General features: G+C 40.8%; 1 protein-coding gene across 2 annotated transcripts in view; it reads left to right on the forward strand.

The window, feature by feature from the left end:
* Positions 1-25,886, forward strand: part of PTPRJ (protein tyrosine phosphatase receptor type J) — a 200,694-nt gene extending 174,808 nt beyond the window's left edge. The window contains exons 20-29 of one of the 2 annotated variants that reach the window (XM_049891178.1): positions 9,508-9,549; positions 10,107-10,115; positions 10,222-10,309; positions 13,197-13,287; positions 13,517-13,590; positions 13,702-13,836; positions 16,426-16,545; positions 17,810-17,970; positions 19,145-19,280; positions 22,253-25,886. In XM_049891178.1, coding sequence (XP_049747135.1) covers positions 9,508-9,549; positions 10,107-10,115; positions 10,222-10,309; positions 13,197-13,287; positions 13,517-13,590; positions 13,702-13,836; positions 16,426-16,545; positions 17,810-17,970; positions 19,145-19,280; positions 22,253-22,411 — 1,015 coding nt within the window. In that variant the 3' untranslated portion in view covers positions 22,412-25,886. The other variant, XM_049891177.1, reaches the window with a different exon arrangement.
* The last annotated feature ends 1,405 nt before the right edge of the window (positions 25,887-27,291 follow it).

Here is a 27,291-nt window from a genome sequence, read left to right on the forward strand (position 1 = left end):
GTTGTGCTGACTTCCCTAGTATTGTGTACTGTCTTACCTTTCGCCAAAGTTACTACTTACCTACTATCTAGTTTAATGTTTTTCCCTCCCCACCTTCCCCCTATTGTAACCATCAAAGATTGTTTCTTTCTGTGTGTAAACCTTTTCATGAGTTTTTATAATAGTGGTCTCATGCAGTATTTGTCCTCTTTTGTGATCGACTTATTTCACTCAGCATAATATCCTCCAGATTTATCCATGTTGTGAGATGTTTTGCAGATTCATCATTGTTCTTTATTGTTGCATAGTATTCCATTATGTATACATACCATAGTTTGTTTATCCATTCATCTGTTGACGGGCACTTAGGTGGTTTCCAACTTTTTGCTATTATGAATAGTGCTGCAGTGAACATGGGTGTGCATATGTCTATTTGAGTCAGCTCTTATTTCTCTAGGGTGTTCTGAAAAGTGGGATTGCTGGATCGTATGGTATTTCTATTTCTAGCTTTTTAAGGAGGTGCCATATTGTTTTCCATAGTAGTTGTATCATTTTACATTCCCACTAGCAGTGCATAAGAGTTCCAGGCTCCCTACAACCTCTCCAACATTTATTTTCTGTGTTTTTGATTTGTGCCAGTGATGTCGGGGTGAGATGGTATCTCATTGTAGTTTTGATTTTCATTTCTCTAATGGCTAGTAACTGTGAGCATTTCCGCATGTGTCTGTTAGCTTCCTGAATGAGTTCTTTGGTGAAGTGTCTGTTACTATCCTTTGCCCATTATTTAATCGGATTATTTGTCTTTTCGTTGTAGAGATGTTGGATTTCCCTAAAGATTTTAGAGATTAGACCTTTGTTGGATATGTCATAGCCAAAAAAATTTCCCCAGTCTTTCTCTTTTTACTTGTTTGGTGAAGGCTTTTGAGGAGTGTAAGCATTTAATTTTTAGAAGATCCTGGTTATCTGGCTTATCTTCTGGTGTTTGTATGTTGTTAGTTATGGTTTGTATCCTATTTATGCCATGTATTAGGGCTTCTAGCATTGACCTTATTTTTTCTTCCATGATCTTTATAGTTTTTGGCTTTATATTTAGGTCTTTGAAACATTTTGAATTAGTTTTTGTGTATGGAGTGAGGTATGGGTCCTGTTTCATTTTTTTAAAGATGGACATCCAGTTTTGCCAGCACCATTTATCAAAAAGACTGTCTTTTCCCCATTTAATGGACTTTAGACCTTTGTCAAAGACCAGGTGGCCATAGGTGGATGGATTTACATCTGGGTTCTTGATTCTGTTCCATTGGCCAGTGTTGTCTGGCCAGTGCCAGGCTGTTTTGATGACCATAACTATATAGTAGGTTCTGAGGTCAGGTAATTCATGGCCCCCTACTTTGTTCTTCTTCAATAATGTTTTACTTATCTGGGGCCTCTTTCCTTTCCATATAAAGTTAATGATTAGTTTTTCCATCTCAAAGAATGCTGTTGGTAAATATCTTTTTTTTTTAAATAATTTTTATTGTGCTTTAAGTGAAAGTTTACAAATCAAGTCAGCCTGTCACACAAAAACTTATGTACAACTTGCTACATACTCCCAATTACTCTCCCCCTAATGAGACAGCCCGCTTCCTCCCTCCACTCTCTCTTTTCGTATCTATTTCGCCAGCGTCTAACCCCCTCCACCTTCTCATCTCCCCTCCAGGCAGGAGACACCAACATAGTCTCAAGTGTCCACCTGATCCAAGAAGTTCATTCCTCACCAGCATCCCTCTCCAACCTACTGTCAAGTCCAAACCATGTCTGAAGAGCTGGCTTCGGGAACGGTTCCCGTCCTGGGCCAACAGAAGGTCTGGGGGCCATGACTTCCGGGGTCCTTCTAGTCTCAGTCAGACCATTAAGTCTGGTCTTTTTATGAGAATTTGGGGTCTGCATCCCACTGGTCTTCTGCTCCCTCAGTGGTTCTCTGTTGTGTTCCCTGTCAGGGCAGTCATCGGTTGTAGCCGGGCACCATCTAGTTCTTCTGGTCTCAGGCTGATGTAGTCTTTGGTTCATGTGGCCCTTTCTGTCTCTTGGGCTCGTAATCACCTTGTGTCCTTGGTGTTCTTCATTCTCCTTTTATCCAGGTGTGTTGAGACCAGTTGATGCATCTTAGATGGCCGCTTGCTAGTATTTAAGACCCCAGACGCCACTCTTCACAGTGGATGCAGAATGTTTTCTTAATAGATTTTATTATGCCAATTGACTTAGATGTCCCCTGAAACCATGGTCCCCAAGCCCCTCCCCCTGCTGCGCTGGCCTTCGAAGCATTCAGTTTATTCCGGAAACTTCTTTGCTTTTGGTTTAGTCCAATTGTACTGATCCCCCCTGTATTGTGTGTTGTCTTTCCCTTCACCTAAAGTAGTTCTTATCTGCTATATAATTAGTCAATACCCCCTCCCTCCCTCCTCCCTGTCATAACCACAGAAGAATGTTTTCTTTTCAGTTTAAACTATTTCTCAAGTTCTTGTAATAGTGGTCTAATACAATATTTGTCCTTTTGGAACTGACTGATTTCACTCAGCATGCTTTCCAGGTTCTTCCATGTTATGAAATGTTTCACAGATTAGATTCATCACTGTTCTTTATTGATGTGTAGTATTCCATTGTGTGAATATACCATAATTTATTTATCCATTCATCCGTTGATGGGCACCGTGGTTGCTTCCATCTTTTTGGTATTGTAAATAGTGCTGCAGTAAACATGGTTGTGCATATATCTGTTCATGTAAAGGCTCTTATTTCTCTAGGATATATTCCAAGGAGTGGGATTGCTGGATCGTACGGTAGTTCTATTTCTAACTTTTTAAGGAAGTGCCAAATCAATTTCCAATGTGGTTGTACCATTTGACATTCCCATCAGCAGTGTATAAGTGTTCCAATCTCTTCACGGCCTCTCCAACATTTATTATTTTGTGCTTTTTGGATTAATGCCAGCCTCGTTGGTGTGAGATGGAATCTCATTGTAGTTTTGATTTGCATTTCTCTAATGGCTAATGATCAGAAGCATTTCCTTATGTATGTGTTAACTACCTGAATGTCTTCTTTAGTAAAGTGTTTGTTCATATCTTGTGCCCATTTTTTTTAATTGGGTTATTTGTCTTTTTGCATTTGAGTTTTTGCAGTATCATGTAGATTTTAGAGATCAGGTGCTAATTGGAAATGCCATAGCTAAAAACTTTTTCCCAGTCTGTAGGTAGTCTTTTTACTCTTTTGGTGAAGTCTTTGGATGAGCATAGGAGTTTGATTTTTAGGAGCTCCCAGTTATCTAGTTTTCTTCTGCATTCTTAATAATGTTTTGTATACTGATTATACCATGTATCAGGGCTCCTAATGTTGTCCCTATTTTTTCTTCCATGATCTTTATTGTTTTAGATTTTATATTTAGGTCTTTGATCCATTTTGAGCTCGTTTTTGTGCATGGAGTGAGATACGGGTCTTGTTTCATTTTTTTGCAGATGGATATCCAGTTATGCCAGCACCATTTGTAAAAAACACTGTCTTTTCCCCATATAACTGTTTTGGGGCCTTTGTCAAATATCAACTGCTCGTATGTGGATGGATTTATGTTTGGATTCTTAATTCTGTTCCACTGGTCTATGTATCTGTTGTTGTACCAGTACCAGGCTGTTTTCTCTACTGTGGCGGTATAATAGGTTCTAAAATCAGATAAAGTAAGGCCTCCCACTTTGTTCGTCTTTTTCAGTAATGCTGTACTTATCTGGGGCCTCTTTCCCTTCCATATGAAGTTGGTAATTTGTTTCTTCATCTCATTAACGAATGTCATTGGAATTTGGATTGGAATTGCATTAAATGTATAGATCACTTTTGGTAGAATAGACATTTTTATAATGTTAAGTCTTCCTATCCATGAGCAAGGTATGTTTTTCCACTTATGTAAGTCTCTTTTGGTTTCTTGCAGAAGTGTATCGTAGTTTCCTTTGTATAAGTCTTTTACATCTCTGGTAAGATTTATTCCTAAGTATTTTATCTTCTTGGGGGCTACTGTAAATGGCATTGATTTGATGATTTCCTCTTCGATGTTCTTTTTGTTGTTGTAGAGAAATCCAACTGATTTTTGTATGTTTATCTTGTATCCTGATACTCTGCTGAACTCTTCTACTAGTTTCAGTAGTTTTCTTGAGAATTCCCTAGGGTTTTCTGTGTATAAGATCATGTCATGTGCAAATAGAGATAATTTTACTTCTTCCTTGCCAATCTGGATGCTCTTTATTTCTTTATCTAGCCCAATTGCTCTGGCTAGGACCTCCAACACAGTGTTGAATAAGAGCAGTGATAAAGGGCATCCTTGCCTGGTTCTCCGTCTAAATGGGAATGCTTTCAGGCTCTCTCCATTTAGGGCTGTTGGCTTTGTATAAATGCCCTTTATTATGTTGAGGGATTTTCCTTCTATTCCTATTTTGCTGGGAGTTTTTGTCATGAATGGGTGTTGAACTTTGTCAAATGCCTTTTTGGTATCAATTGATAAAATCATGTGATTCTTGTCTTTTATTTTTGTGATGGATTATATTAAATTGTTTTTCTAATGTTGAACCATCCCTGCATACCTGGTATGAATCCCACTTGGTCATGGCGAATTATTTTTTTGATATGTTGTTGAATTCTTTTCACTAGAATTTTCTTGAGGATTTTTGCATCTACGTTTGTAAGGGATATAGTCTGTAATTTTCTTTTTTTGTGGTGTTTTTGCCTGGTTTTGGTATCAGGGATATGGTGGCTTCATAGAATGAGTTTGGTAGTATTCCGTCCTTTTCTATGCTCTGAAATACCTTTAGTAGTAGTGGTGTTAACTCTTCTCTGAAAGTTTGGTAGAACTCTGCAATGAAACTGTTTGAACCAGGGCTTTTTTTTGTTGGGAGTTTTTTGATTATCTTTTCAATTTCTTGTTTTGTTATGGGTCCATTTAGTTGTTCTACCTCTGTTTGTGTTAGTTTAGGTAGGTAGTGTGTTTCTGGGAATTCATCCATTTCTTCTAGGTTTTCAAATTTGCTAGAGTACAATTTTTTGTAGTAATCTGATATGATTCTGTTAATTTTAGTTGGGTCTGTTGTAATATCGCCCGTCTCTTTCTTATTTGGGTTATTTGCTTCCTCTCCTGTTTTTCTTTTGTCAGTTTGGCCAGTGGTTTATCAATTTTGTTGATTTTTTTCAAAAAACCAGTTTTTGGTCTTGTTAATTCTTTCAATTGTTTTTCTGTTTTCTATTTCATTTAGTTCTGCTGTAATTTTTATTATTTGTTTTCTTCTGGTGCCTGAGGGTTTCTTTTGTTGCTCCCTTTCTATTTGTTCAAGTTGTAGGGATAATTCTTTGATCTCGGCACTTTCTTCTTTATGTATGTGTGCATTTATTGATATAAATTGGCCTCTGAGCACCGCTTTTGCTGTGTCCCAAAGGTTCTGATAGGAAGTGTTTTCATTCTCATTGAATTCTATGAATTTCTTTATTCCATCCTTAATGTCTTCTATAATCCAGTCTTTTTTGACCAGGGTATTGTTCAGTTTCCAAGTGCTTGATGTCTTTTCCCTGTTTTTCCTGTTATTGATTTTCACTTCTATGGTATTATGATCAGAGAAGATACTTTGTAATATTTCAATGTTTTGGATTCTGCTAAGGTTTGCTTTATGACCTAATATGTGGTCTATTCTGGAGAATGTTCCATGTGCACTAGAAAAGAAAATATACTTGGTTGCTGTTGGATGGAGTGTTCTGTATATGTCTGTGAGGTCAAGTTGGTTGATTGTGGCATTTAGATCTTCCGTGTCTTTATTGAGCTTCTTTCTGGATGTCCTGTCCTTCACTGAAAGTGGCGTGTTGAAGTCTCCTACTATTATTGTGGAGCTGTCTATCTCACTTTTCAATGTTGATAGAGTTTGTTTTATGTATCTTGCAGCTCTGTCTTTGGGTGAACAAATATTTAATATGGTTGTATCTTCTTGGTGTATTGTCCCTTTAATCGTTATATAGTGTCCTTCCTTATCCTTTGTGATGGATTTAACTTTAAACTCTATTTTGTCAGAAATTAATATTGCTACTCCTGCTCCTTTTTGATTGTTGTTTGCTTGATATATTTTTTTCCATCCTTTGAGTTTTAGTTTGTTTGTGTCTGTAAGTCTAAGGTGTGTCTCTCATAGGCAGTGTATAGATGGGATCTTGTTTTTTAATCCATTCTCCCACTCTCAGTCTCTTTATTGGTGCATTTAGTCCATTTACATTCAGTGTAATTATGGATAGGTATGAATTTAGTGCTACCATTTTGTCTTTTTTTGTGTGTTGCTGACAGTTTCTTTTTCCCACTTAATTTTATGTGCTGAATAGATTATATATTGTCCTTTCCTCATATTCATTGTTGTTGATTTTGTTTCTGCTGTGTCTCTATTTTTGTCTTGTATTTTGTTTTGATGAGTAGGATAGTTTGTCTCCTTTGTGGTTATCTTATTATTTACCCCTATTTTTCTAAGTTTAAATTTTATTTCTTTGTATCGCCATATCTTCCTCTCCATATGGAAGATCTATGATTACATTTCTTAGTCCCTCTTTATTGTTTTAATGTTGTCTTATATAATAACATCGCTGTTACCCTGTTTTGAGCTTTTTTTTCCTAAGCTTGCTTTTTTTTTTTTTTTTAAATTTCCCTGTCTGTGTTGACTTCTGATTGCTCTGCCCAGTGTTCTAGTCTTGGGTTGGTACCTGATATTATTGATTTTCTAACCGAAGAACTCCCTTTAATATTTCTTGTAGTTTTGGTTTGGTTTTTACAAATTCCCTGAACTTGTGTTTATCTGGAAATGTCTTAATTTCACCTTCATATTTAAGAGACAGTTTTGCTGGATATATGATTCTTGGCAGGCAGTTTTTTTCCTTCAATTTTTAAAATATGTCATCCCATTGCCTTCTTGCCTGCATGGTTTCTGCCGAGTAGTCTGAGTTTATTCTTACTGGCTTTCTTTTGTAGGTGACTTTTCATTTATCCCTAGGTGCTCTTATAATTCTCTCTTTATCTTTGGTTTTGGCAAGTTTGATTATAATAAGTCTTGGTGACTTTCTTTTAACATCTACCTTATGTGGAGTTTGATGAGCATCTCAGATAGATATCTTCTCATCTTTCATGATATCAGGAAAGTTTTCTGCCAACAAATCTTCAACAATTTTCTCTGTATTTTCTGTCATCCTTCCCTGTTCTGGTACTCCAATCACTCGTAGATTATTTCTCTTGACAGAGTCCCACATGATTCTTAAGGTTTCTTCATTAAAAAAATTTTTTTAAATCTGATTTTTCTTCAAATATATTAGTGCCAAGTGATTTATCTTCAAGTTCAGAAATTTTAGGTTCTACTTGCTCAATTCTGCTTCTCTGACTTTCTATTGAGTTGTCTAATTCTGTAATTTTATTGTTAATCTTCCGAATTTCTGATTGCTGTCTGTCCATGGATTTTTCCATCTTATTAAATTTTTCATTATGTTCCTGAATAGTCTTTCTGATTTCTTCAATTGCTTTGTGTGTTCCTTGGCTTGTTCTGCGTATTGCCTCATTTCCTTCCTGATGTCTTGAAGGGTTCTGTGTATTAAACTTTTGTATTCTGCATCTGGTAATTCCAGGAATGCACTTTCATCTAGAAGATCCCTGGATTCTTAGTTTTGAGAGCCTGTTGAGGTGATCATGGCCTGTTTCTTTCTGTGACTTGATATTGACTGTTGTCTCTGAGCCATCTATAAGTTATTGTATTAGTTTATGGTTGCTTACTGTGTTGTAGCTTCTTGCTTTGTTTTGTTTTGATATACCCAAATGGTTTGCTTGAGTGAGCTAGCTTGATTTTTTTTTGCTGTGGAGCTCTGACGCCTGTCCCCAGCTGGCTAGAGCTGTTATCAGGTATATCAGTCTAGGAGTCCATTCAGTTTTCTCGTATGAATTCAGCTCAGGTGTCCAGGAAGCTGATCATCAAGTGTGTGGTACAGGCTCTATCCTACAGTCTTAGGGGATCAGGGGTGATTGGTGTATGTACCGGTATCTGATTGTTGCAGGGGGTCATGCTTTGAATAAGGTAGGGGGCTGAGAACCGACCCCTGGGTGTCTCTGAGAAAAGTGTGTCCCTTTTCCCTAGAGCATGCAGGTGGGTGGGTTCTGTAGATGGACCATAGGCACCCAAAGTTTTTGGTTGTAAGGACTGGGAGGTACCAGTTATACTTGGACCCCTGTCATGGGTGGCTGAGTGACCTGAGTGGAGCTACGAGTCCTTAGGTCCCTGATGTGGGTAGGTGAGACCTTGTTTAATAGACAAAGCAATGTGAGACATGAAACACCCACCTCTTCACCACACAGCTGAAACGGTTGGAGTCTGCCAACAAGGGCCTATTCTTCCGAAATAGGCCCACACCAGTCCATGCAGAAGGGAAGCATGCTCAAAGTCAATGGACTGTTCATGCCTGGATAGGAGCTGCTTCTGTCCTAAGCTCCCCTGGTTAGTGGAGCTGGTAATTTATCTTTTCCCCCAATTGCAAATATTTTCCTTCCCCAAGGCGGGGAGGATGGCTCTAGGTGCTCAACAGTGCCTATCTCATGCCCAGGGAATTCAGCCACTGAAGCCGGCTTGGGAGTGGGGGGGTGTGGTAAAATATATGCAAGTACTTAGCTTTTGCCGAGAGCGCCGTTCTTCTCAGGTTCCAGAGGTGTGAGTAGGCTGTGCCGCTGGCTGCTTCTCCCTGAGGAAACTGTGGCTGAATGCTAGTACCAGCCCGCGGCCGTAGCTCCAGGAATGGTGCTAAAGGGCTCCCCACGATTCAGGTCCAGTAACTCTTCTCCGCTTCTGAACGGTCTCTTCCACCCCCTACCCCTCAGTTCATTTTCTAAGCATGCCTTTGAAGCTCATGGCTAGCAGCTTGTCATAAATATACTCGTTTGACTTGTTTTTTTGGGTCTTTGTTGTAAAGGGGGCTCGCCGGAAGCGTCTGTCTATTCCGCCATCTTGTCTGCACCCCTCAAATATCCTACTTTTTAAGGAATCTTTTTTGTTAAGGAAAATATCAAACATTCCCCAAGTGGAAGCGATGGTATAAATGAGCCCAATATTCCCATTATATATGGAAATTAAACAACACATTGTTAATCTACCAATGAGTCAAGGAAGAAATCACAGATTTCTCGGAGTTAAATGAAAGTGAAAGCACAACATACCAAAACTTAAGGGATTCAGTGAAGGCAGTACTTGGAGGGAAATTTATAGCAATAGATGCTTAGGTGATAAAAGAAGAAACATCTCATTATTCAGTAGCCTAACTTGACAACTTGAGGCACTAGAAAGAGAAGAACAAACTAAACCTAAACCTACCAGAAGGAAGGCAATAACAAAGATCAGAGCAGAAATAAGTAAATAAGTAATCAAAAACAGAAAAACATTATGTATGTATATAATGTCAGTGAAAGGGGGAAAACACAGAATTAACCTTTTTTGTCTAATGGGTCTTTTTTTTTCTTTCAAACAGGAAAGATGCAAAGAATAATGAAGTGTCCTTTTCTCAAATTATGTAAGTCCCTATGAGAGCTTTATTTTAAGATATTTAATCTCCCAATCTGTGCAGTGACTATCTAGAGAATTTTTGTTGGAACATGCTATCATTTCTCTGATTGACATCCCAAAACCCCAGTGCTGTCGAGTCAATTCTGACATACTTATCCATAATCATCTGAAAGTTATTGCTCCTTTATTCTGCAAAAACTTTATATTTCATTGGTTTCCTGAAACTATTTTCCTTGCCATATTCTACTAATGAATGTATATTTTGGGATGTCATTTAAAAAAAAAAAAAATTTTTTTTTTTTTGATAAATGAGTTACCAAGATCTAGAGGGATAGAGGAACTTACTTAAAGGTATAAAGCCAGTCAGCTACATAACTCGGTCTAGACATCAGACCTCCTACATTAGATCAATGTTTTGTAAATAATATTACACTACCTCCCCTGGCCTTCCTAAATTACACTCTTGGTTTTGTTCTTTTGGGAAGATGTTTACTATTATCTCCAGCATCGTGATTGAGTTAATATTTCTAAATTGTTTGTTTTCTTTCCTTTTCTATGATAAAGACCTAAAAAGTGAGTAAATTTTTATTTTTTTATCTTTTTACCACTTTTGTTTTTCTATTTTGATATGAACTTTATTGAATGTAAAAAATCCTCATAAGTTGTTTTGTCTCCTTAGATCCAAGTTAATCAAAGTGGAGAATTTTGAGGCCTACTTTAAGAAGCAACAAGCTGACTCCAACTGTGGGTTTGCAGAAGAATATGAAGTAAGTGGTTGTCAATATTGTGCTCTTAATTGCTTTCTAGTATATTTTTGTTGAGAGTTGGGAAGCTTCCCATTTTGATTTTATGGTGATGTTTTGGGTAAGAGGAGAGAGACCCTTTTAGAGCCAAGAGAGATGCTCTTGGATCTCCATGGAAGCCCCATCATGGCCTTGTTGATGGTGGTTCCAGTGGTGGTCGTTGTTAGTTGCCATCGAGTCGATTCTTACCCGTGGCAACCCCCTGTGTACAGAGTAGAACTAACTGCTCTGTAGGGTTTTCATGGCTGTGACCTTTCAGAAGCAGATTGCCTGGTGCCTCTGGGTGGGTTTGAACCATCAGCCTTTCTGTTAGTAGTGGAATGCTTAACCGTTTGTGCCACTCTGGAAACCCGCTCCTAGTGGAGTGTGTGTTTAATCTTACTGATATCTGAAGATTAGCCAGAGAGAATGGAGAGTAAGAATTCAAGCTAGGGAACTATTAACTAGAATAATTAGGAAGCTATATGAGCTGGAAATAAACTAGATGGGGCACTTTGGGGGCCTGAGACTGGATGACTATGTGGTCGGTGTTGACCCATGGGGATTACATGAAGCCCTGCAGGAGGGATCGATTGGCCAGTTTCTGCCTTTCAGGCCATCATATGCTCTACCCCAGCCAGCCCCTGAATGACCTTGTTCAGAATCAGTTGTACACGCTCACACTTCATGGGCTACCCTTGCTGCGGCATTGTTCTCTTTATTGAAATCTTACGTACCACTTACATTAGTTTCCTAGGGCCCCTGTAACAAATGACCACTAATCTGGTGGCTTAAAACAACAGAAATTTATTCTCTCATAGTTCTGGAGGTCAGAAGCCAGAAATCAAAGTGTTCGCAAGGCCCTGCGAAGGCCTTAGGGAAGAATCCTTTCCTGTCTCTAGCATTCCTTGGCTTGTGGCTGCACCACTCCAATCTCTGCCTCCATCTTCACGTGGCCATCTCATCTTCTCCCCGTGTCTCTCATAAGGACACTTGTCATTAGATTTAGGGTCCACCCAGATTTGATCTTATCTCAAGATCCTTAACTTAATTACATCTACAAAGACTCTTTTTCCAAATAAGGCCACATTCACAGGCTCTGGGGGTTAGGACGTGGACAGATCTTTTTGGGGGCCACCATTCAACCAACTGTACCACTTAAAGCACACCTCAGGTGTTATCTCTTCTATGTCATTTTCTCTGATCGCATTAGAGGACTTGATTTCTTTTTTATTTATTGTACTTTAGATGAAAGTTTATAGAACAAGCTAGCTTCTCATTAAACTGTTAGTACGCATATTGTTTTATGACATTGGTTAGCAACCCCATGGCATGTCAAAACTCTCACTTCTCAACCTTGGTTCCCTATTACCAGCTTTCCTGTCCCCTCCTGCTTTCTAGTCCTAGCCCCTGAGCTGGTGTGCCCCTTTAATCTTCTTTTGTTTTATGGGCCTGTCTAGTCTTTGGCTGAAGGGTGAACCTCGGGAATGACTTCATTACTGAGCTAAAAGGGTGTCCAGGGCCCATACTCTCGGGGTTTCTCTGGCCTCTGTCAGTCCAGTAAGTCTGGTCTTTTTTTGTGAGTTAGAATTTTGCTCTACATTTTTCTCCAGCTCTGTCCGGGACCCTCTATTTTGATCCCTGTCAGAACAGTCAGTGATAGTAGCAGACACCATCTAGTCGTGCTAGACTCAGTCTGGTGCAGGCCATGGTAGTTGTGGTCCATTAGTCCTTTAAACTAATCTTTCCCTTCTGATCTTTAATTTTCTTCATTCTCCCTTGCTCCCAAAGGGGTGAGACCAGTGGAGTATCTCAGATGGCTGCTTATAGGCTTTTAAGATAGAAGACTTGATTTCTGTTTCGCCAGACAACTGTTTTGTTTCATCTCTGACATGTGGTTTGTTACTAATATTCAGCATTTGTTTAATTCTCTCTTGTAACAACATTAGTTATTTCTATCTGTACTCCTCCCCACTGCCTTCATGCCCCAAAGTTGTAGGCTTCTTGAAGGAAGGATTGTCCTTTTTCTTTTCTTGAAATTGGTTTGTGGGTGAACATATACACAAAACATACACCACTTCATCAATTTCTGCATGTATAATTCAGTGACACTGGCTACATTCTTCCAGTTATGCCACCTTTCTTGACAACCTTTTCCAAACTCTTTGATCATCATTAACACCAACTCACCTCCCCTCATCTATCCTTTTGAGTTGCTATTGTCAATTTGATCACATACTTTAAAAATGTATCATGCTTAATGTGGACACTTTTCTAATTAGGATATACTATTGTTTGGTTCAAAGATGACTTCAGGGGATAGTTTCAGTTCAAGGTTTAAAGATTTTCTCAGGGTAATAGTTTCAGGGGGGTCATCCAGCCTTAATGGCTCCAGAAATTCTAGATTCCATGAGAATTTTAAATTCTGTTTCACATTTTCTACCTTTTGATCATGATTCTTCTATAGAATCCTTGATCTAAATGTTCAGTAATGGTAGCTGGGTACCATCCAGTTCTTCTGAGCTCCTGGCAAAGGAGGCAGTTGTTCATGGAGGCAATTAGATACATATTCCATTTCCTCCACTGATTCCTGACCCTCCTTCTTCCTCTGGTGCTCCCATGGAATGGAGAACAATTGTTATACCTTGGATGGCAGCTCTGAAACTTTTAAGACTCCAAGCACTACACAGCAGGGGTAGAACAGAAGCACTGAAATAAATATTAGGCCAATTGACTGGAATGTCCCTCAAAACCATGACCCTAAGCCTCTGAACTGATTTTGTTTTAACTTCTGTATTTCATTTGTTCTGTCATAGTCTGTGCTCAGCAAATAATATCTAAAGACTAAATGAACAACTTGCTTTGTTTTCAGGACCTGAAGCTTGTTGGAATTAGTCAACCTAAATATGCAGCTGAGCTGGCTGAGAACAGAGGAAAGAATCGCTATAATAATGTTCTGCCCTGTAAGTTGTTTTATCCACATGATCTTTCCGTTTTTTCTGTCACTAGCCATCACATCTCTAACAGTAGAGAGGGCGTATGAATCCACATCTGTAAAACATCACGCTGTGCATCTTCAAGGTGTGACAGAAGCCCGGTGTTGCCATTTTATACTTCTTTTTTTTCCCTCTCTGATGAGCCACTTTCTTAAACGTTTGCATCTAGTGAGTTCTTTTTCTTTTAATGTTACAGATGATGCTTCCCGTGTCAAACTTTCAGTCCAGACCCATTCAACTGATGACTACATCAATGCAAACTACATGCCTGTAAGTGGGGAGATGTTCTCATAGCACTGCTTTGTTAGGATAAAACCTTCAGAGCTGTACTTTATGTTTGTTTTTTTTGGGGGGTTAATATGTATTGCTTTCTGTTTTTAGGGATACCATTCCAAAAAAGATTTTATTGCTACACAAGGACCTTTACCTAACACTTTGAAAGATTTTTGGCGTATGGTTTGGGAGAAAAATGTATACGCCATCGTTATGTTGACCAAATGTGTTGAACAGGGAAGGGTAAGTATCTTAAAAACATTTGTCTTTAAAAAAAAAAATACTCCCCCAAAATTTATTTTCTGTCTTTGTCTCCCATAAAAGAAAAGTTAAAAAACAAAAATAAAAACAAACTACTTTGTCATTGTCTTTCTTTGTGGACAAATAGCCATGTTCTCTACTGATTAAATTGCTGCTGTTGGAGTTCTCAAATAGCAGGAGTTGGGTTAGTGCAGTGGAAGACTTCCAGGATCAGAGCAAGAAAATGTGCTCACTATCCAGCTCTGTCTCTTAGTAGCTATGTGAGCACAAGCCCATCTTGTATCTCAGCAATAGCTGCTTCATCTGTGACAGGAGAGGTTGAACCAACTCGGTGATTTTCAAACTTAGTTTTTAGCACTGGACCCCTTTCGTTAAATGAAATCTCAGACCCCAGGTAGGTCTCAGCCACCGCTTCCGCCTCTGATGGCCTGGAACCCCCGTGCTAACTTCCATCAAAGTTAAGATTTCTTCTAGTAATAAAGTTCCATATTTCCATAAATGGGTGATAGGAGAATTGAAAAACAAATGATAACTTCAAGAACTCTGTGCCAGAGGACTGGGACCCAACGTTGCTTGGTGAATTTTTTTCATGTAGGTTCATTACTTGAGGAATAGGATGGACGTGCCTTCCCTAAACCAGTGGATCTCAAGCTTTAACATGCACCAGAATCACTGGAGGGTGGCTTCACCTCCCCAGAGCCTCTAATTCAGGAGGTCTGGAGTGGGCCTAAGAAGTGCATTTCTGGCAATCCCCTGATAATGCTGATGGCGTTGGTCTAGGTTCCACGCTTTGAACAGCACTGTCCTAGGGGATAGTGAGAACCTGACAGGCATAGTTTCCTTTAATGTTCTTTATTTCACCTTAATTGCACAGATGTTTATTGAGCACCAAGTATGTTCCTGTGCTAGGGAATGCATAAGAAGGAGGGAAGGAATCATAGGAGATGGTTCCCATCTCCATGTTGCTTGTGATATAGAAGGGGTTGGGTTCTGCACTCCCTTTGTGCATCAGGAGAACAAACTATTATGGCAATAAAAGAACATTGCTTTATGAATGAATATCAACTTTATGGTGCTGTTGAGCTCAGGGCCTAGCACATGAAAGAGGCTCATAAATATCTGTTGAACAAATGGAAATGATGTGATGAAATTAATGGAAGACATGAAGATGAGTTTAGATGGGCCACTGCTCATCTTACGTCAGGATGGAAGTGGATATTACTGATGCTGAGTGAAAGGAGAAGGGAAATAGCATGCATTCTGGGTGGCTTTTATGTACTACATACTCTGTATATGTAATTTTCTTCCCCACATGATCCCTGTGAGGAATTATCATTTTATAGATGGGGAAACTGAGGCTCAGGAGTTTAAGAACTTGCCTACAAGGTAGTTGATATGTGTCAGAGCTGGAAATCAGCCTCTGTGTGTCCAAGTTGTCATATATTCTTTCTTGGAGCAAACCAAAAAGTCCCTTGGCCAAGAAGTCAGTTCCAACTCAGAGTGACCGTATAGGACTGAGTACAACTGCCCCATAGGATTTCCAAGGAGCGCCTGGTAGATTTGAACTGCTGAGCTTTTGGTTAGCAGCTGGGCTCTTAACCACTGTGCCACCAGGGTTCCTTTTTGGAGCAGTGGTCCAGAAATTGGGACCATTGAGAAAATGCAGATCCCTGGGCCAGAGTCAGAATGTCTTGAGGTGGGGCCCAGGCATCAGTTTTTTAAAACTAGGTTTGAAAACCACTGCAGAACAGAGCACGTCTCGGGAAGTTGAGTGTTTTTTTTTTTTTTATTTAAATTTTTAAAGGTCATTTGCCAAATGAGGATTACGATATTTTCAGAAAGCAGCAAAAGTTTCCTGATTTTTATTTCTGTTCATATCTGTGCACCAACTTTACTAAAATCAAGGACCCCAACAGGACTTAGTTTGATCCTTTTGGTGGTGTTGTGGTTTTTTTTTTTTTTTTTAAATAGGTATTGCAGTTAGTGTGTATCTGAAAGTATTGGGAAAGTTCTTATTTCTTCTAGTTACTTGGGGTTATGGGTCAATCAGCCAACAGTTGTGGAGTGGTTGCTACAGGGACTGGGTACCATGTGACAGGCAGCTAAAAAAGCAAAAACCAAAACCGTTGCCATAGAGTTGATCCTGACTCATATGGACCCTATAGGACAGAGTAGAACTGTCCCATAGGGTTTCCAAGGAGCGAATGGTGGATTCGATCTGCTCATGTTTTGGTTAATGGCCAAGCCCTTAACCACTGCTCTACCAGGGCTCCAGACAGGACAGCTGTTCCACTCTAAATCTATACTGGTTTCCATGCAGAAATGTGGGCCCAATGTTGCCCAACCTTCTGATTTTTCCAGAGAAGCCAGAAAGCTGGATTTTTTAAAAATGCTAATCTCCCAATTAAAAAAAAAAAGTTGGCAAGAACTTTAAGTTTAAAAAACAATTCACTGAAAGGAACTGATTTAGTCCCTGATACCAGTTTTCAGTATCTGGTCTATTTTGCGAAGTTTTAGTGTATGGCAGTGGTGTGATCTGCGTCTTTGTAAAGAAGTGTAATGTTATTCTAGACCAAATGTGAGGAGTACTGGCCCTCCAAGCAGGCTCAGGACTACGGGGACATAACTGTGGCAATGACATCAGAAATTGTTCTTCCGGAATGGACCATCAGAGATTTCACCATCAAAAATGTGAGTAAGACCAAAAGAAAGACTTGCTGGCCTGACAGAGACTGGAGGAATGCTGAGAGTATGGCCCCCGGATACCCTTTCAGCTCAGTAATGAGGCCACGCCTGAAGTTCACCCTTCAACCAAAGATTGAACAGTCCCATAGAACAAAATAAGACTGAACGGGTGCACCAGCCCTGGGGCAGGGACTGGAAGGTAGGAGAGAACAGGACAGCTGGTAATAGGGAACCCAGGGTTGAGAAGGGAGAGTGTTGACATGTCATGGGGTTGTTAACCAGTGTCATACAACAATGTGTGTACCATTTGATGAGAAACTAGTTTGTTCTGTAAACCTTCATCTAAAATTCAAAAAAGAAAAAAATCTAAGAGATCAAAATGGATAAATCTTCTATGTTGTTAGTTGCCGTTGAGTCAATTCTGACTCACGATGACCCCGTGTGTTACAGAGTAGAACTGTGCTCCATAGGGTTTTCAAGTCTGTGTCCTTTCAAGTCTGTGATCAAGAGGGCTTTTCTTCCACGATGTTGCTGAGTAGGTTTGAACCACCAACCTTAGGTCAGCAGTCGAGTGCAAACCGTTTGCGCCACCCAGGGACCTTAAATGTAAAATGACCGTATTAATTTTAGGGTGACTTTTTTTAAGCATCAGAAAAAGATTTTTGCTTTCTTCACAGATTAAAATAATTTATACCTACAGACACTTCAAAGCAACCCTTTAGCTTTGCTTTATTGAGGAGAATTACCTATGTTATTCTTGAATAAAATGAACCTCCAGAATACGGCTCTGCATCCATAACTCTTTCCTTTCCTCCACTTCCAGGTGACGTGCTCAGAGCTTTCATTGCCATCCAAGGCCTTTTGGATTGTTGGTGGGAAAAGTGGCATCAGAAGTGGCCATTTACTTTGGGGGGGAGTTAATGATAACAGTTACATTAACTGGATTTCGGGGCGTGTGCACATGGCCTCCCTTCTCCCCAAAAGTTACTAAAAGGAAGCCAAGCAAATAATGCAGGCATTTCAGGAAGTCAGGCTACATGCTCCTCTTTTTCTTTTTAAGGGTGCTTGAAAATAGTAGCAGTGCCATGAAATGGCGTTGGTATTTTTTGAGGGGCATATAACCTGCCAAATAAATTCTAATGTTGAGTCCCTTAGCGGCCTTTCCTTTATCCCGTGAGTTCAACATTGAGCTGCTACTTGACTTCACTTGTCTTTTTGATGTATTACGCAGCTTTTCTCTCTGAATTGAACCCCTTTCCTTGGCTTCTAGGTCCAGACAAGTGAGAGTCACCCTCTGCGACAGTTCCATTTTACCTCCTGGCCTGACCATGGTGTTCCCGACAACACTGACCTGCTCATTGGCTTCCGGGATCTGGTTCGTGACTATGTGAAGCAGAGTCCTCCTGAGACGCCCATTCTGGTGCACTGCAGGTGTGCAGATGGCACTCTGTGTGTATGGGGTCCTTGGGGTTTTAAAGTGACAGATAGAATATGTAAAGTATAGATTTATAAGCCTCTTAGAAGAGCAAGGAGTAAGAGGGAATACAATAGGTACAAATTCAAGAAAGGTACAGATAAGGGAGGGGGCAATGGTAGTTCAGTGGTAGAATTCTCCCCTTCCGTGGGGGAGACCTGGGTTCAATTCCTGGCTAGTGCACCTTGTGTGCAGCCACCACCTGTCATTGTGTGTTGCTATCATGCTGAATAGATGTCAGCAGAACTTCTAGACTAAGATGGATTAGGAAGAAAGGTTTGGTGACCTACTTCTGAAAATCATCTAGTGAAAACCCTGTGGATCACAATGGTCCAGTCTGCAGCTGATCATGAGGGTGGAGCTGGATCGGGCAGCATTTCATTCCGTTGTGCATGGGGTCACCATGAGTCGGGGGCCGACTTGACAGTAGTTTTAACAGCAACATGGATAAAGGACTACGGACTTACTAAATACTGAGACTCCAGAATAGACGTTGGCAAACTATGGCCTGTAGGCCAAATTTGGCCAGCTGTCTGTTTTTGTAAAGTTTTATTGGAACACAGTCATGCCCTTTCATTCCTTTATGTGTAGTCTGTGGTTGCTTTCATGCTACAATGGCAGAGTTGAGTAGTTACGATCAAGACTATATGGTCTGAAGAGCCAAAAAATATTTACTCTTCAGCCATTTACAGAAAAAGTTGGCCATCTCCTGCTCTAGAATAATTAGAAATTATCTTTAAAGCAAAAAGATCAATTTAGGACAGAAGGAAGAAAGGGATTTCTTGAATGGAACTGAGGATTGAGAAGCTCTAGGGAAGTGGCATTTGACTCAACAGGCCTTTGGGCCCCAGTCTCAAGACAGTGCAATTTGGCTAACTGAGGCAAATCTTTTCAATTGAGCAAATGTTTAATGGCCCTGGCATTGCCCTCAGAGACCTTGCAGTCTAGTGTGATAGTGGAGGAGATCAGAATGTGTTTACAAATGGCATTCATGGAGTTTCCATAGGAGAGGAACCTGCAACCTGCTGTAGTTGGCTTAGAAAGGGAGCAATTATATCTGCACAGGGGAAAGTTGGGAGTTTTACAGTAGATGCAACCCATTATGATATGCTTATTTCCTTTGTCTTTCAGTGCTGGGGTTGGAAGGACAGGCACTTTCATTGCCATTGATCGTCTTATCTATCAGGTAGAGATTGAGAACGCTGTGGACGTGTACGGGATTGTGTATGACCTTCGAATACACAGGCCTTTAATGGTACAAACAGAGGTGAGGCCAAGATCTATGTTCAACAGTCCACACTTCCCAACCATTTTCAAAAGGTTGCATCATGTCACACAGTTGTGTTAAAATGTTTCACCCTTCCAGATCTTTGTGGCTCTTGACTGTGAGGTAACACTAGATAGACCTTGAATTGACTTGGAATTGAACTATAGGGTCGCTATGATTATGGAATCGACTTGATGGCAACAGATTTGATTTTTTGTTTATACATATGATGGGGCCCTGGTGGCATAGTGGTTAAGAGCTCAGCTGCTAATCAAAAGGTCGGCAGTTCAGATCCACCAGCCACTCCTTGGAAACCGTATGGGGCAGTTCTACTCTGTCCTGTAGGGTTACGGTGAGTTGGGATCAACTTGACGGCAAGGGGTTTGGGGATTTTTAAACATACATTAGTGGCTTAGTGGCAGGAATTCTTGCTGTCCATGTGGGAGACCTGGGTTCGATTTCTTGCCAGTGCACCTCATGTGCAGCCACCATCTGTTTGTCAGAGATGGTTTTTGTGTTGCTGTGATGCTGGACAGGTTTCAGCAGCGTTCAAAACTTAAGGCAAACTGGAAAGAAAGGCGTGGTGATCTACTTCTGAAAATCAGCCAGTGAAAATCCTGTGGATCACTGCGGTCCAATCCACATCCAATCCGGGGGATGGCACAGGACCGGGCAGTGTTTTGTTCCATTGTGCATGGGGTTGCCTTGAGTCAGGGTTGACTGACAGCAGCTAACAGCACCAACAGCATACAGGGCCATAGTAATAGTGGTATCATTAATGGAGCAACAAACCGAGATAGTATCCAGATTCTTTAACTTGCTGCCACTGGCTCACCAGGTAATTTTAGCAAGTCTCTGAACTTTGATTTCCCAGTTTAAACTTATAAAATTGGTATTTTTCACTCTTTGTTTCTAAGATCTGACCATCCTTAAAATAAGCTAATGAAACAAATTTATCAACCATTAGCAGTAACGCTGCTTTAAGCACTAACACAGCAGTGTGTCCTCAACCAGCCTAAATGTTCTAATGTTAAAAAAACAAAAATAAAAACAACCCACTGCTATTGAGTGGATTCCAACTCATAGGGACCCTATAGGACAGAGTAGAACTGCCCCATTGGGTTCTCAAGGCTGTAAATCTTTACAGAAGCAGACTGCAACAGCTTTCTCCTGCAGAGTGGCTGGTCAGTTCAAACCACTGACGTTATGGTTAGCAGCCAACCAGTTTAACCATTGTGCCACCAGGGCCTAATGTTTTAATGTTATAGAAGGTAAATTATCATAGTTACAGGAGGATTGCTGACTGGTTGAGAAAATACATGCTTAATATCCACAACATTGTTTGTGTAAGGCCATTGAACTTGGCTTTCGCTGAAATGTCCCTGTTGAAGAGTGGCTCTCAACAGAATATATTGGGAAGTAGCCTTCCTCAAAGCGGTAGGGGCGCATGTGCCTTGATCAGGATGAGAGCAGAACAGTAATTTTGTATCAGGCTATTGCCCTGTACCATTTTAGAGCTCTATGAATACGTGCCTGTGTTTTTGAGTCTAGCAGGGAATATTCTAGAGGCTTGGGTACATTGTGTGCTTTGGGGTTAGCACATGGTTGTGGTGGAAAGAGTGGAATTCACCTCCTATATTACTCAGAAGAGAGATTTTTTTTTTTCTGCTATAATTATATACAGTGGTGTTTCTCAAAGGAGCTCTGGTAGCGCGGTGGTTAAGAGCTTGGCTGCTAATTGAAAGGCCAGTGGTTCAAACCCACCAGCCACTCCGCAGGAGAAAGATGTGGCAGTCTGCTTCTGTAAAGATTTATAGCCTTGGAAACTGAATGGGCAGTTCTACTCTGTCTTATAGGGCTGCTGTGAGTTGAAATCATCTTGACGGCAGTGGGGTTAATGGGATTGTTTCTCAGGCTTTTATCCTCCTTTGCACAACACAAAAATCTTATACCTGCCTACAAATTCCTTTCTCCTCCTTTTTTTAGATTTTGAAAGTAATACTTGTTCATATGAAAAAAAAAATTAACAATACAGGACTGCATAGAGACTATTTTTCCCTTGTACTGGGTCTTCCTCAGTTCCACTCCCTGCAAGTAGCTAATGTATACAGTTTGGCATATATCCTTTTAGGGCTCTTTGTGTATGTCTGTAGAAAAACACACAAATAAACATGGAGTATTTGAATAAGTTGGAATTGACTCAACAGCAATGAGTTGGTTCTTTTTTTTTATTTACAAAAATTGGATCCTATTTTGTTATATAACCCTGCTCCATGGTTTTTTCCTCTTCCAGTATCATGGGTATCTTCCTGTGTCAACACATACCAAACTCCATGTCACACTCTCCCACCTTTTAGCCCACCCCCTCCACGTTGAGAATTACAATTTACTTCTTATTCTATATATCCTCACTAGCCAAGAAAGTTTTGTCAGACTTTTATTGTTTGAATGTGTGTGGCCATTTTTTTTCTCCCAAATTCTTTCTTTTCCCCTCCTTGGGGAGAGGAGGTGGGGAATATGTCTCTCTGATTGAGAAGCCTAAACCTGTGATCCTAAATTACTGTTTAGATAATCCATATGTTCTAATTTGGAGACCCTGGTGACGTAGTGGTTGAGAGCTACAGCTGCTAATCAAAAAAGGTTGGCAGCTCGAATCTACTAGGCGCTCTTTGGAAACCCTCTGGGGCAGTTCTGTTCTGTCCTATAGGGTCGCTATGAGTCAGAATCGACTCAACAGCCATGGCTGCGGTGTGTGTGTTATATTCCACTTGAGAGCTCTTGAAGAGGCTCTGGCCTCTCTGTGATTTCAGCTTTCGTCAGAATGTTATTACTTCGTGACATGTTAACTTGCAGTGTTTGCTTTTGGCTGGGTGGGGATGGGGTTGGGGTGGGGGATATGTCAGAAAATGATCCTGGGGGCTTATCCCTGGGACACATGCTCATTTGACTTCTGTCTTTCCTTGTTCCATCAGGACCAATATGTTTTCCTCAATCAGTGTGTTTTGGATATTATTCGATCCCAGAAGAACTCCAAGGTAGATCTCATCTACCAGAACACAACTGCAATGACAATCTATGAAAATTTTATATCAGTGCCAGGGTGTGGAAAGACAAATGGTTACATCGCCTGATTCCAAAGGAAAACCTTTCTGGAGTTAACCAGAACATCACACCCACAGCAAAGGAGAACGCCCTGCTGTTGACATGTTTTTATATGTCTGCTATCTTAAATCTGTTCTGTTTTGTCCCAACTAATTTTGAGGGCTTGAAGCTGCACATATATGACATGACAATTGAGAAGTCGGGGCGAACAGGGGCTGTGGATGGGTGGTGAGCAGCTCAATTGCGTTCCTGATTACCAATGGGATGAGTTTGCTTTTTTTTTTTTTCCCCCTTGAGGATTATGGAAAACCAGGAAAAATGAGCTGTAATTATTATTTTTTTTCTTTTTCAAAACAGGTTCTTTTTAAAAAAGACTATTTTGTATGATTCGCGTGCTAAAGCCAGGATTGTGTTGGGTTGAATATATTTTAAGTATCAGAGGTCTATTTTTACCTACTGTATCTTGGAATCTAGCTGATGGAAAATACATAATTGTGGCTGATTGTCATGTAGGGAGGGGTATGTGGGGCCTCTTCCGCATGACTTTTCTATTTGAACATGTGCCTTTTCTGAATTATGCTTCCACAGGCAAAACTCAGTAGATATCTATATTTTTGTATTGGATCTCACAATTGGAATATACGGCATATTTAAACAGTAGTTTGGTATCAAAAGTTCTGCCTTCTCGGTAACATTCCTGTTCTCGCTTGATTAGAGGAGGTCTCTTCACTCCCCCTTGCCTCCATACACTTGTGCTCCAGTTTTTCTTCCCCTTTCCCTCCTACTTTTCCCCAAAGACTCTTCTGCTGGCAACATTTTCAGCCCAGTGGTTGGGTTAGAGTGGAAACGAAAATATCATCTTGAGAATTTCCAGGCAAAGAAGAGGAACCCCATGGAGACATAATCTCCTTTTCTTGACCCTCTTTTTATCCTTTTTCTCATTTCTGTATTTGGTAAGAAGGATTCTTTAAAGGTGCAATATGTGACTTAGTGATTCATGATGCTCTAGGTTTTTAGTAACGTTTTACTCAGGTTGGCATTTTATGTGTGTGTGTTTCCGTGTGTGTGCGTGTGTGTTTCAAAGCGTGGCAATCTGTGAAACACTTTCAGTGTGAAAACAGTGTCAAATTAGCCCTTCTTCCCCCAATTCCACTGGCTTTAGTCTCTCTCCGCAGTGACACATATTGGTATCTACTATATATATATATATATATATATACATACACACACACCAAACTCTCAAAACGGTCATTTGTATGAGTCAGAAGTGAGGTGTACAAAGTTTGAATTTGTATCAAAGATGTAATTATTATTTTTAAACCTCTTTTCACTATACTGCTGCTGTAATTTTTGATTTTTTAAAAATGTAGATTAATTTTTTTTTTTTTTTTGGGCTTCAGGTGTGTATCCACCAAGAATTTCAGAATTTACGTGGATTTATTTTACTGGTACATAATCTGTAGACTTCTCAAGGCATTAACATGAAAGGATTTGTTTCTTTTTATTTTATATTGTGGCTCAGGTGATATTTTGCAGAAGTTTTGAGTTTATCCTCCAACAGTCAATGAAGTATACAAGGACTTATGAAGGAATAACCCAGTCCCTGGAGTCCTGTGGCCGTTTCCCACAGTAATAAATCCTGCTGTAAACTTAGGACAAATGTGTCCTATTGAAAATGAGGAGTGGGGTCTTCTTTGAGTCCCCTGGTCACTGTTGGTGTGTGGGAACCGATCTCCCAATGCTGCCACGCTCCTCATCTCACTGGCACTTTGATAACTGTCTGGACATATAAATGGGTATGTTGGGTTATAAAGGGTGAACCACAGCGTACATATAGCCCTCGATGTAGTTCAGAGGTCTAGTGCTGTACGTCTTCTGTCCCCCTTTCCCTTTGAGGTACTGAATGGATGAAAAAGAGATGTAGTGGGTGTTGATGTTTTGGGGGAAACCTTACTTCCCAAGTGGAAATTGCACTTTTTGCTAAATTCTTGGCTTTCTTTGGTAGCAAGCAGCTCATTCAGTATCAGGCCCCTAAAGGACTAGGCTGACCAGGCCAGGGGGGCCCTTGTGGCTCAACTTCAGAGGAGGCTTTGGCTCTGTAGGTCTGAATCAGGGAAGCCATGCTGTCCCTAGGGTGGAGAGGGAAGCTGGATTCAGTGGATTGCCCCGCAACCCATGCACATCTCTGAGAGAAGTCTATGACTTTGTTCAGTGATCCTGTGGGCCATACCCTTCCTACTCTAGTTTGTCTGGAAACCATTGTGATGGGCTTCTGAGGCTCAAATCCCAGGCAGACGCTTAGCCCTGCCCACTTCTCTGCCCTGGAGATGAGGAGTTTGCAGGGAATTTAGAGGAAAGGACTTGGCCCCGAAAACCCTTCAAATGATTAAAACAACAATAATTATAAGCATGTTGTATAAAAAAAGCAAAATCCAGAAACCATCCTCCCTTCTGCCTGGTATGGGCTTGGGAGGGCAGTGGCCCCAGCCAACCACTCTCGGATATTACCCCCAATGCTGGGAGGAGGGCTTGTGGTGGAGAGGCCTGGAATTCCAATAGGCAGGTCACACGTAGGTCATGATGCTTCTCTGTGGCCTGGAGAGGACTGGGGACAGAGCCAGTGGGGCAGTAAGGGTATTTATAGCACAGTGTTGGAAAAGGGAAGATTCATGTGTAAATAAAGAGGACAGGTGGGGTGAAGTTGGCCAGAGGCAAGAGGAGGGTGCTTCTGAGCTTCCACCCCAAATCCCTCCTAGGAACAATGAACTAAAATTTGAAAAGTTCAGTGGAATCATGTGGGGATGGTTTTCTCTCCCCTGGCTAGTTTTTGGAAACTCCATGCCGAAAAACAGCCAGTGTGGGGTCGGTGGCAATGAGACAGCTTAAGCTTGGTGGCCAGCCAGTGTGGGGGAGTCAGGCCATTAATGTCTTCTGCCAAGAGCAGGGACTTTTGCCTCCAAAGGAGAAACTAGTGATGGACATTTGAGCTCTGTTCACTGTGGCTGTAGAGTGACCTCTAGCCAGACTTTGGCATAATTGACTCCACTGGATTTGAGCTTTGAAAAGTCAGAGGCTCCCGGAGGTCGGGGTGGGAGTCTTCTATGCAGCTGATTCATATTTACTTTTCATCTGGGATGGAAAAGCTTGGTTTTCTTTTAAGATGCTTGATTGCGCTTGTTTAGCTAAACAAGTCTTGGCGACTGATGCTGATTGGCCTCAAAAGTCCAAGTTCTGAGTTTTCAGACTACTGTGTAGCAGTTGTGTGTTTAACATACTGTAGGTTTTTCTCCCTCGGGGGCACATATGAATAGGAAGTGTTGATGTGGACTCTAAACTGTAATTTTCTTGTAACTATTTTGGAATGATGCATATTTCTAATGTTTGTTATACTTGTACAGAGTATTGCTGTCGGTTGCTTTTTTTTTTTTTTAAGGAAAAAATGGCCTGAATAATTTTTTTAAAAAGACTTACAAATACCAAATATTAAAAAAAAATGTCAACACATTATGCCTTTGTGTCTTTGTTTTCCTCTCTACTTTATTTCCATAGGATTTGCCAGGCAGTTTACTGGCCTGGATTCATTTGGGGCATCCTTAACGAAAACATGTTTCCCTTCTGCATTTTCCACATCCAGTGTAATGAAGGGAAGGGAGACTTGGAAGGAGTGATTGTGCATCCTAACGTGTGGCTGTGTTTGCTCTCAGAGGGTTGGGTGCGTTAATCTGCGGATGGACAGATACCCATTTGGTGGCATACATGTGTTAGGCAAGTCCTGGGATTTTGAGAGGGATTTTTGTTGATGAATTTGGGGAATCCAAGAATTACTGGGTACTGTGGCAATTAGGAGCCCTGGTGACACAGTGGTTAAGCATTCAACTGCTAACTGAAAGGTCGGTAGTTTGAACTCCCCAGTGGCTCTGCGGGAGAAAAGACCTGGCTATCTGCTGTCCAGGGTTACAGCCTAGGAAACCCTATGGGGCAGTTCTACTCCATCGTATAGTGTTGCTATGAGTCAGAATCGACTCGACAGCACACAACAACAACATAGCAATTTGGCAGTTCTTGGGTGGTGGTGGTGTGCCTTCAAGTCAATTCTGACTCATAGGGACCCTATATAGTTAATGCACTTGGTTGCTAAGAGAAGGGTTGGAATTCAAGTCCACCTGGTAATGCCTGGCGGTCTACCTCCAAAGTCAGCACATTTCTACTCTGACACACATGGGGTCACCATGAGTTGGAACCTGGCAATTGGTACTGGTATGGCAATTTAAACCCGCCTCCCCTCCCAAAAAAACCAAACTTGTTGCCGTCGAGTTGATTCCAACTCATAGTGGCCTTATAGAACAGAGTAGAGCTGCCCCATAGGGTTTCCAAGGCTGTAATCTTTATGGAAGTAGACTGCCACATCTTTTTCTTGCAGAGCAGCTGGAGGGTTCAAATCACTGACCTTTTGGTTAGCAGCCGAGCGCTTAACCACGGCACCACCAGTAGCTTTTATTTCATCTCCCTCATACTCTGATGGAAACCATTAGCAGGCTAAGGTGGTTTTGAGATCTCATTCCTTTTGTCTGAGACTAATTAAGTAACTAACTAATTCAACAAACTGAGTGCCTGCTACGTATACCTCAGTGGGTAAGGGTTCAACAGTGAACAAAACAGACAAAATCCCTGCCCTCACGGAGCTTACATTCTAATACGGGGAGACAGGCAACATATGTAAATACAGTATTTAGCATGTTAGATGATAACATGGAAAAAAGTAGCATTTCACACCCTAAGGCACCCACTGGTCATTCTCACCTCAGATGGTGCAGTTATGTGGTGTCCAGAAAAAAGCCTTTCTGCTGCTCACTGTCCACACGACCTGGCTTTGGGAGAAAATAAATTTTGGACAGCATCAGTGCACATG

The sequence above is a fragment of the Elephas maximus genome, chromosome 7, assembly GCF_024166365.1.
Source record: "Elephas maximus indicus isolate mEleMax1 chromosome 7, mEleMax1 primary haplotype, whole genome shotgun sequence".
In the NCBI taxonomy this organism is placed as follows: Eukaryota; Metazoa; Chordata; class Mammalia; order Proboscidea; family Elephantidae; genus Elephas; species Elephas maximus.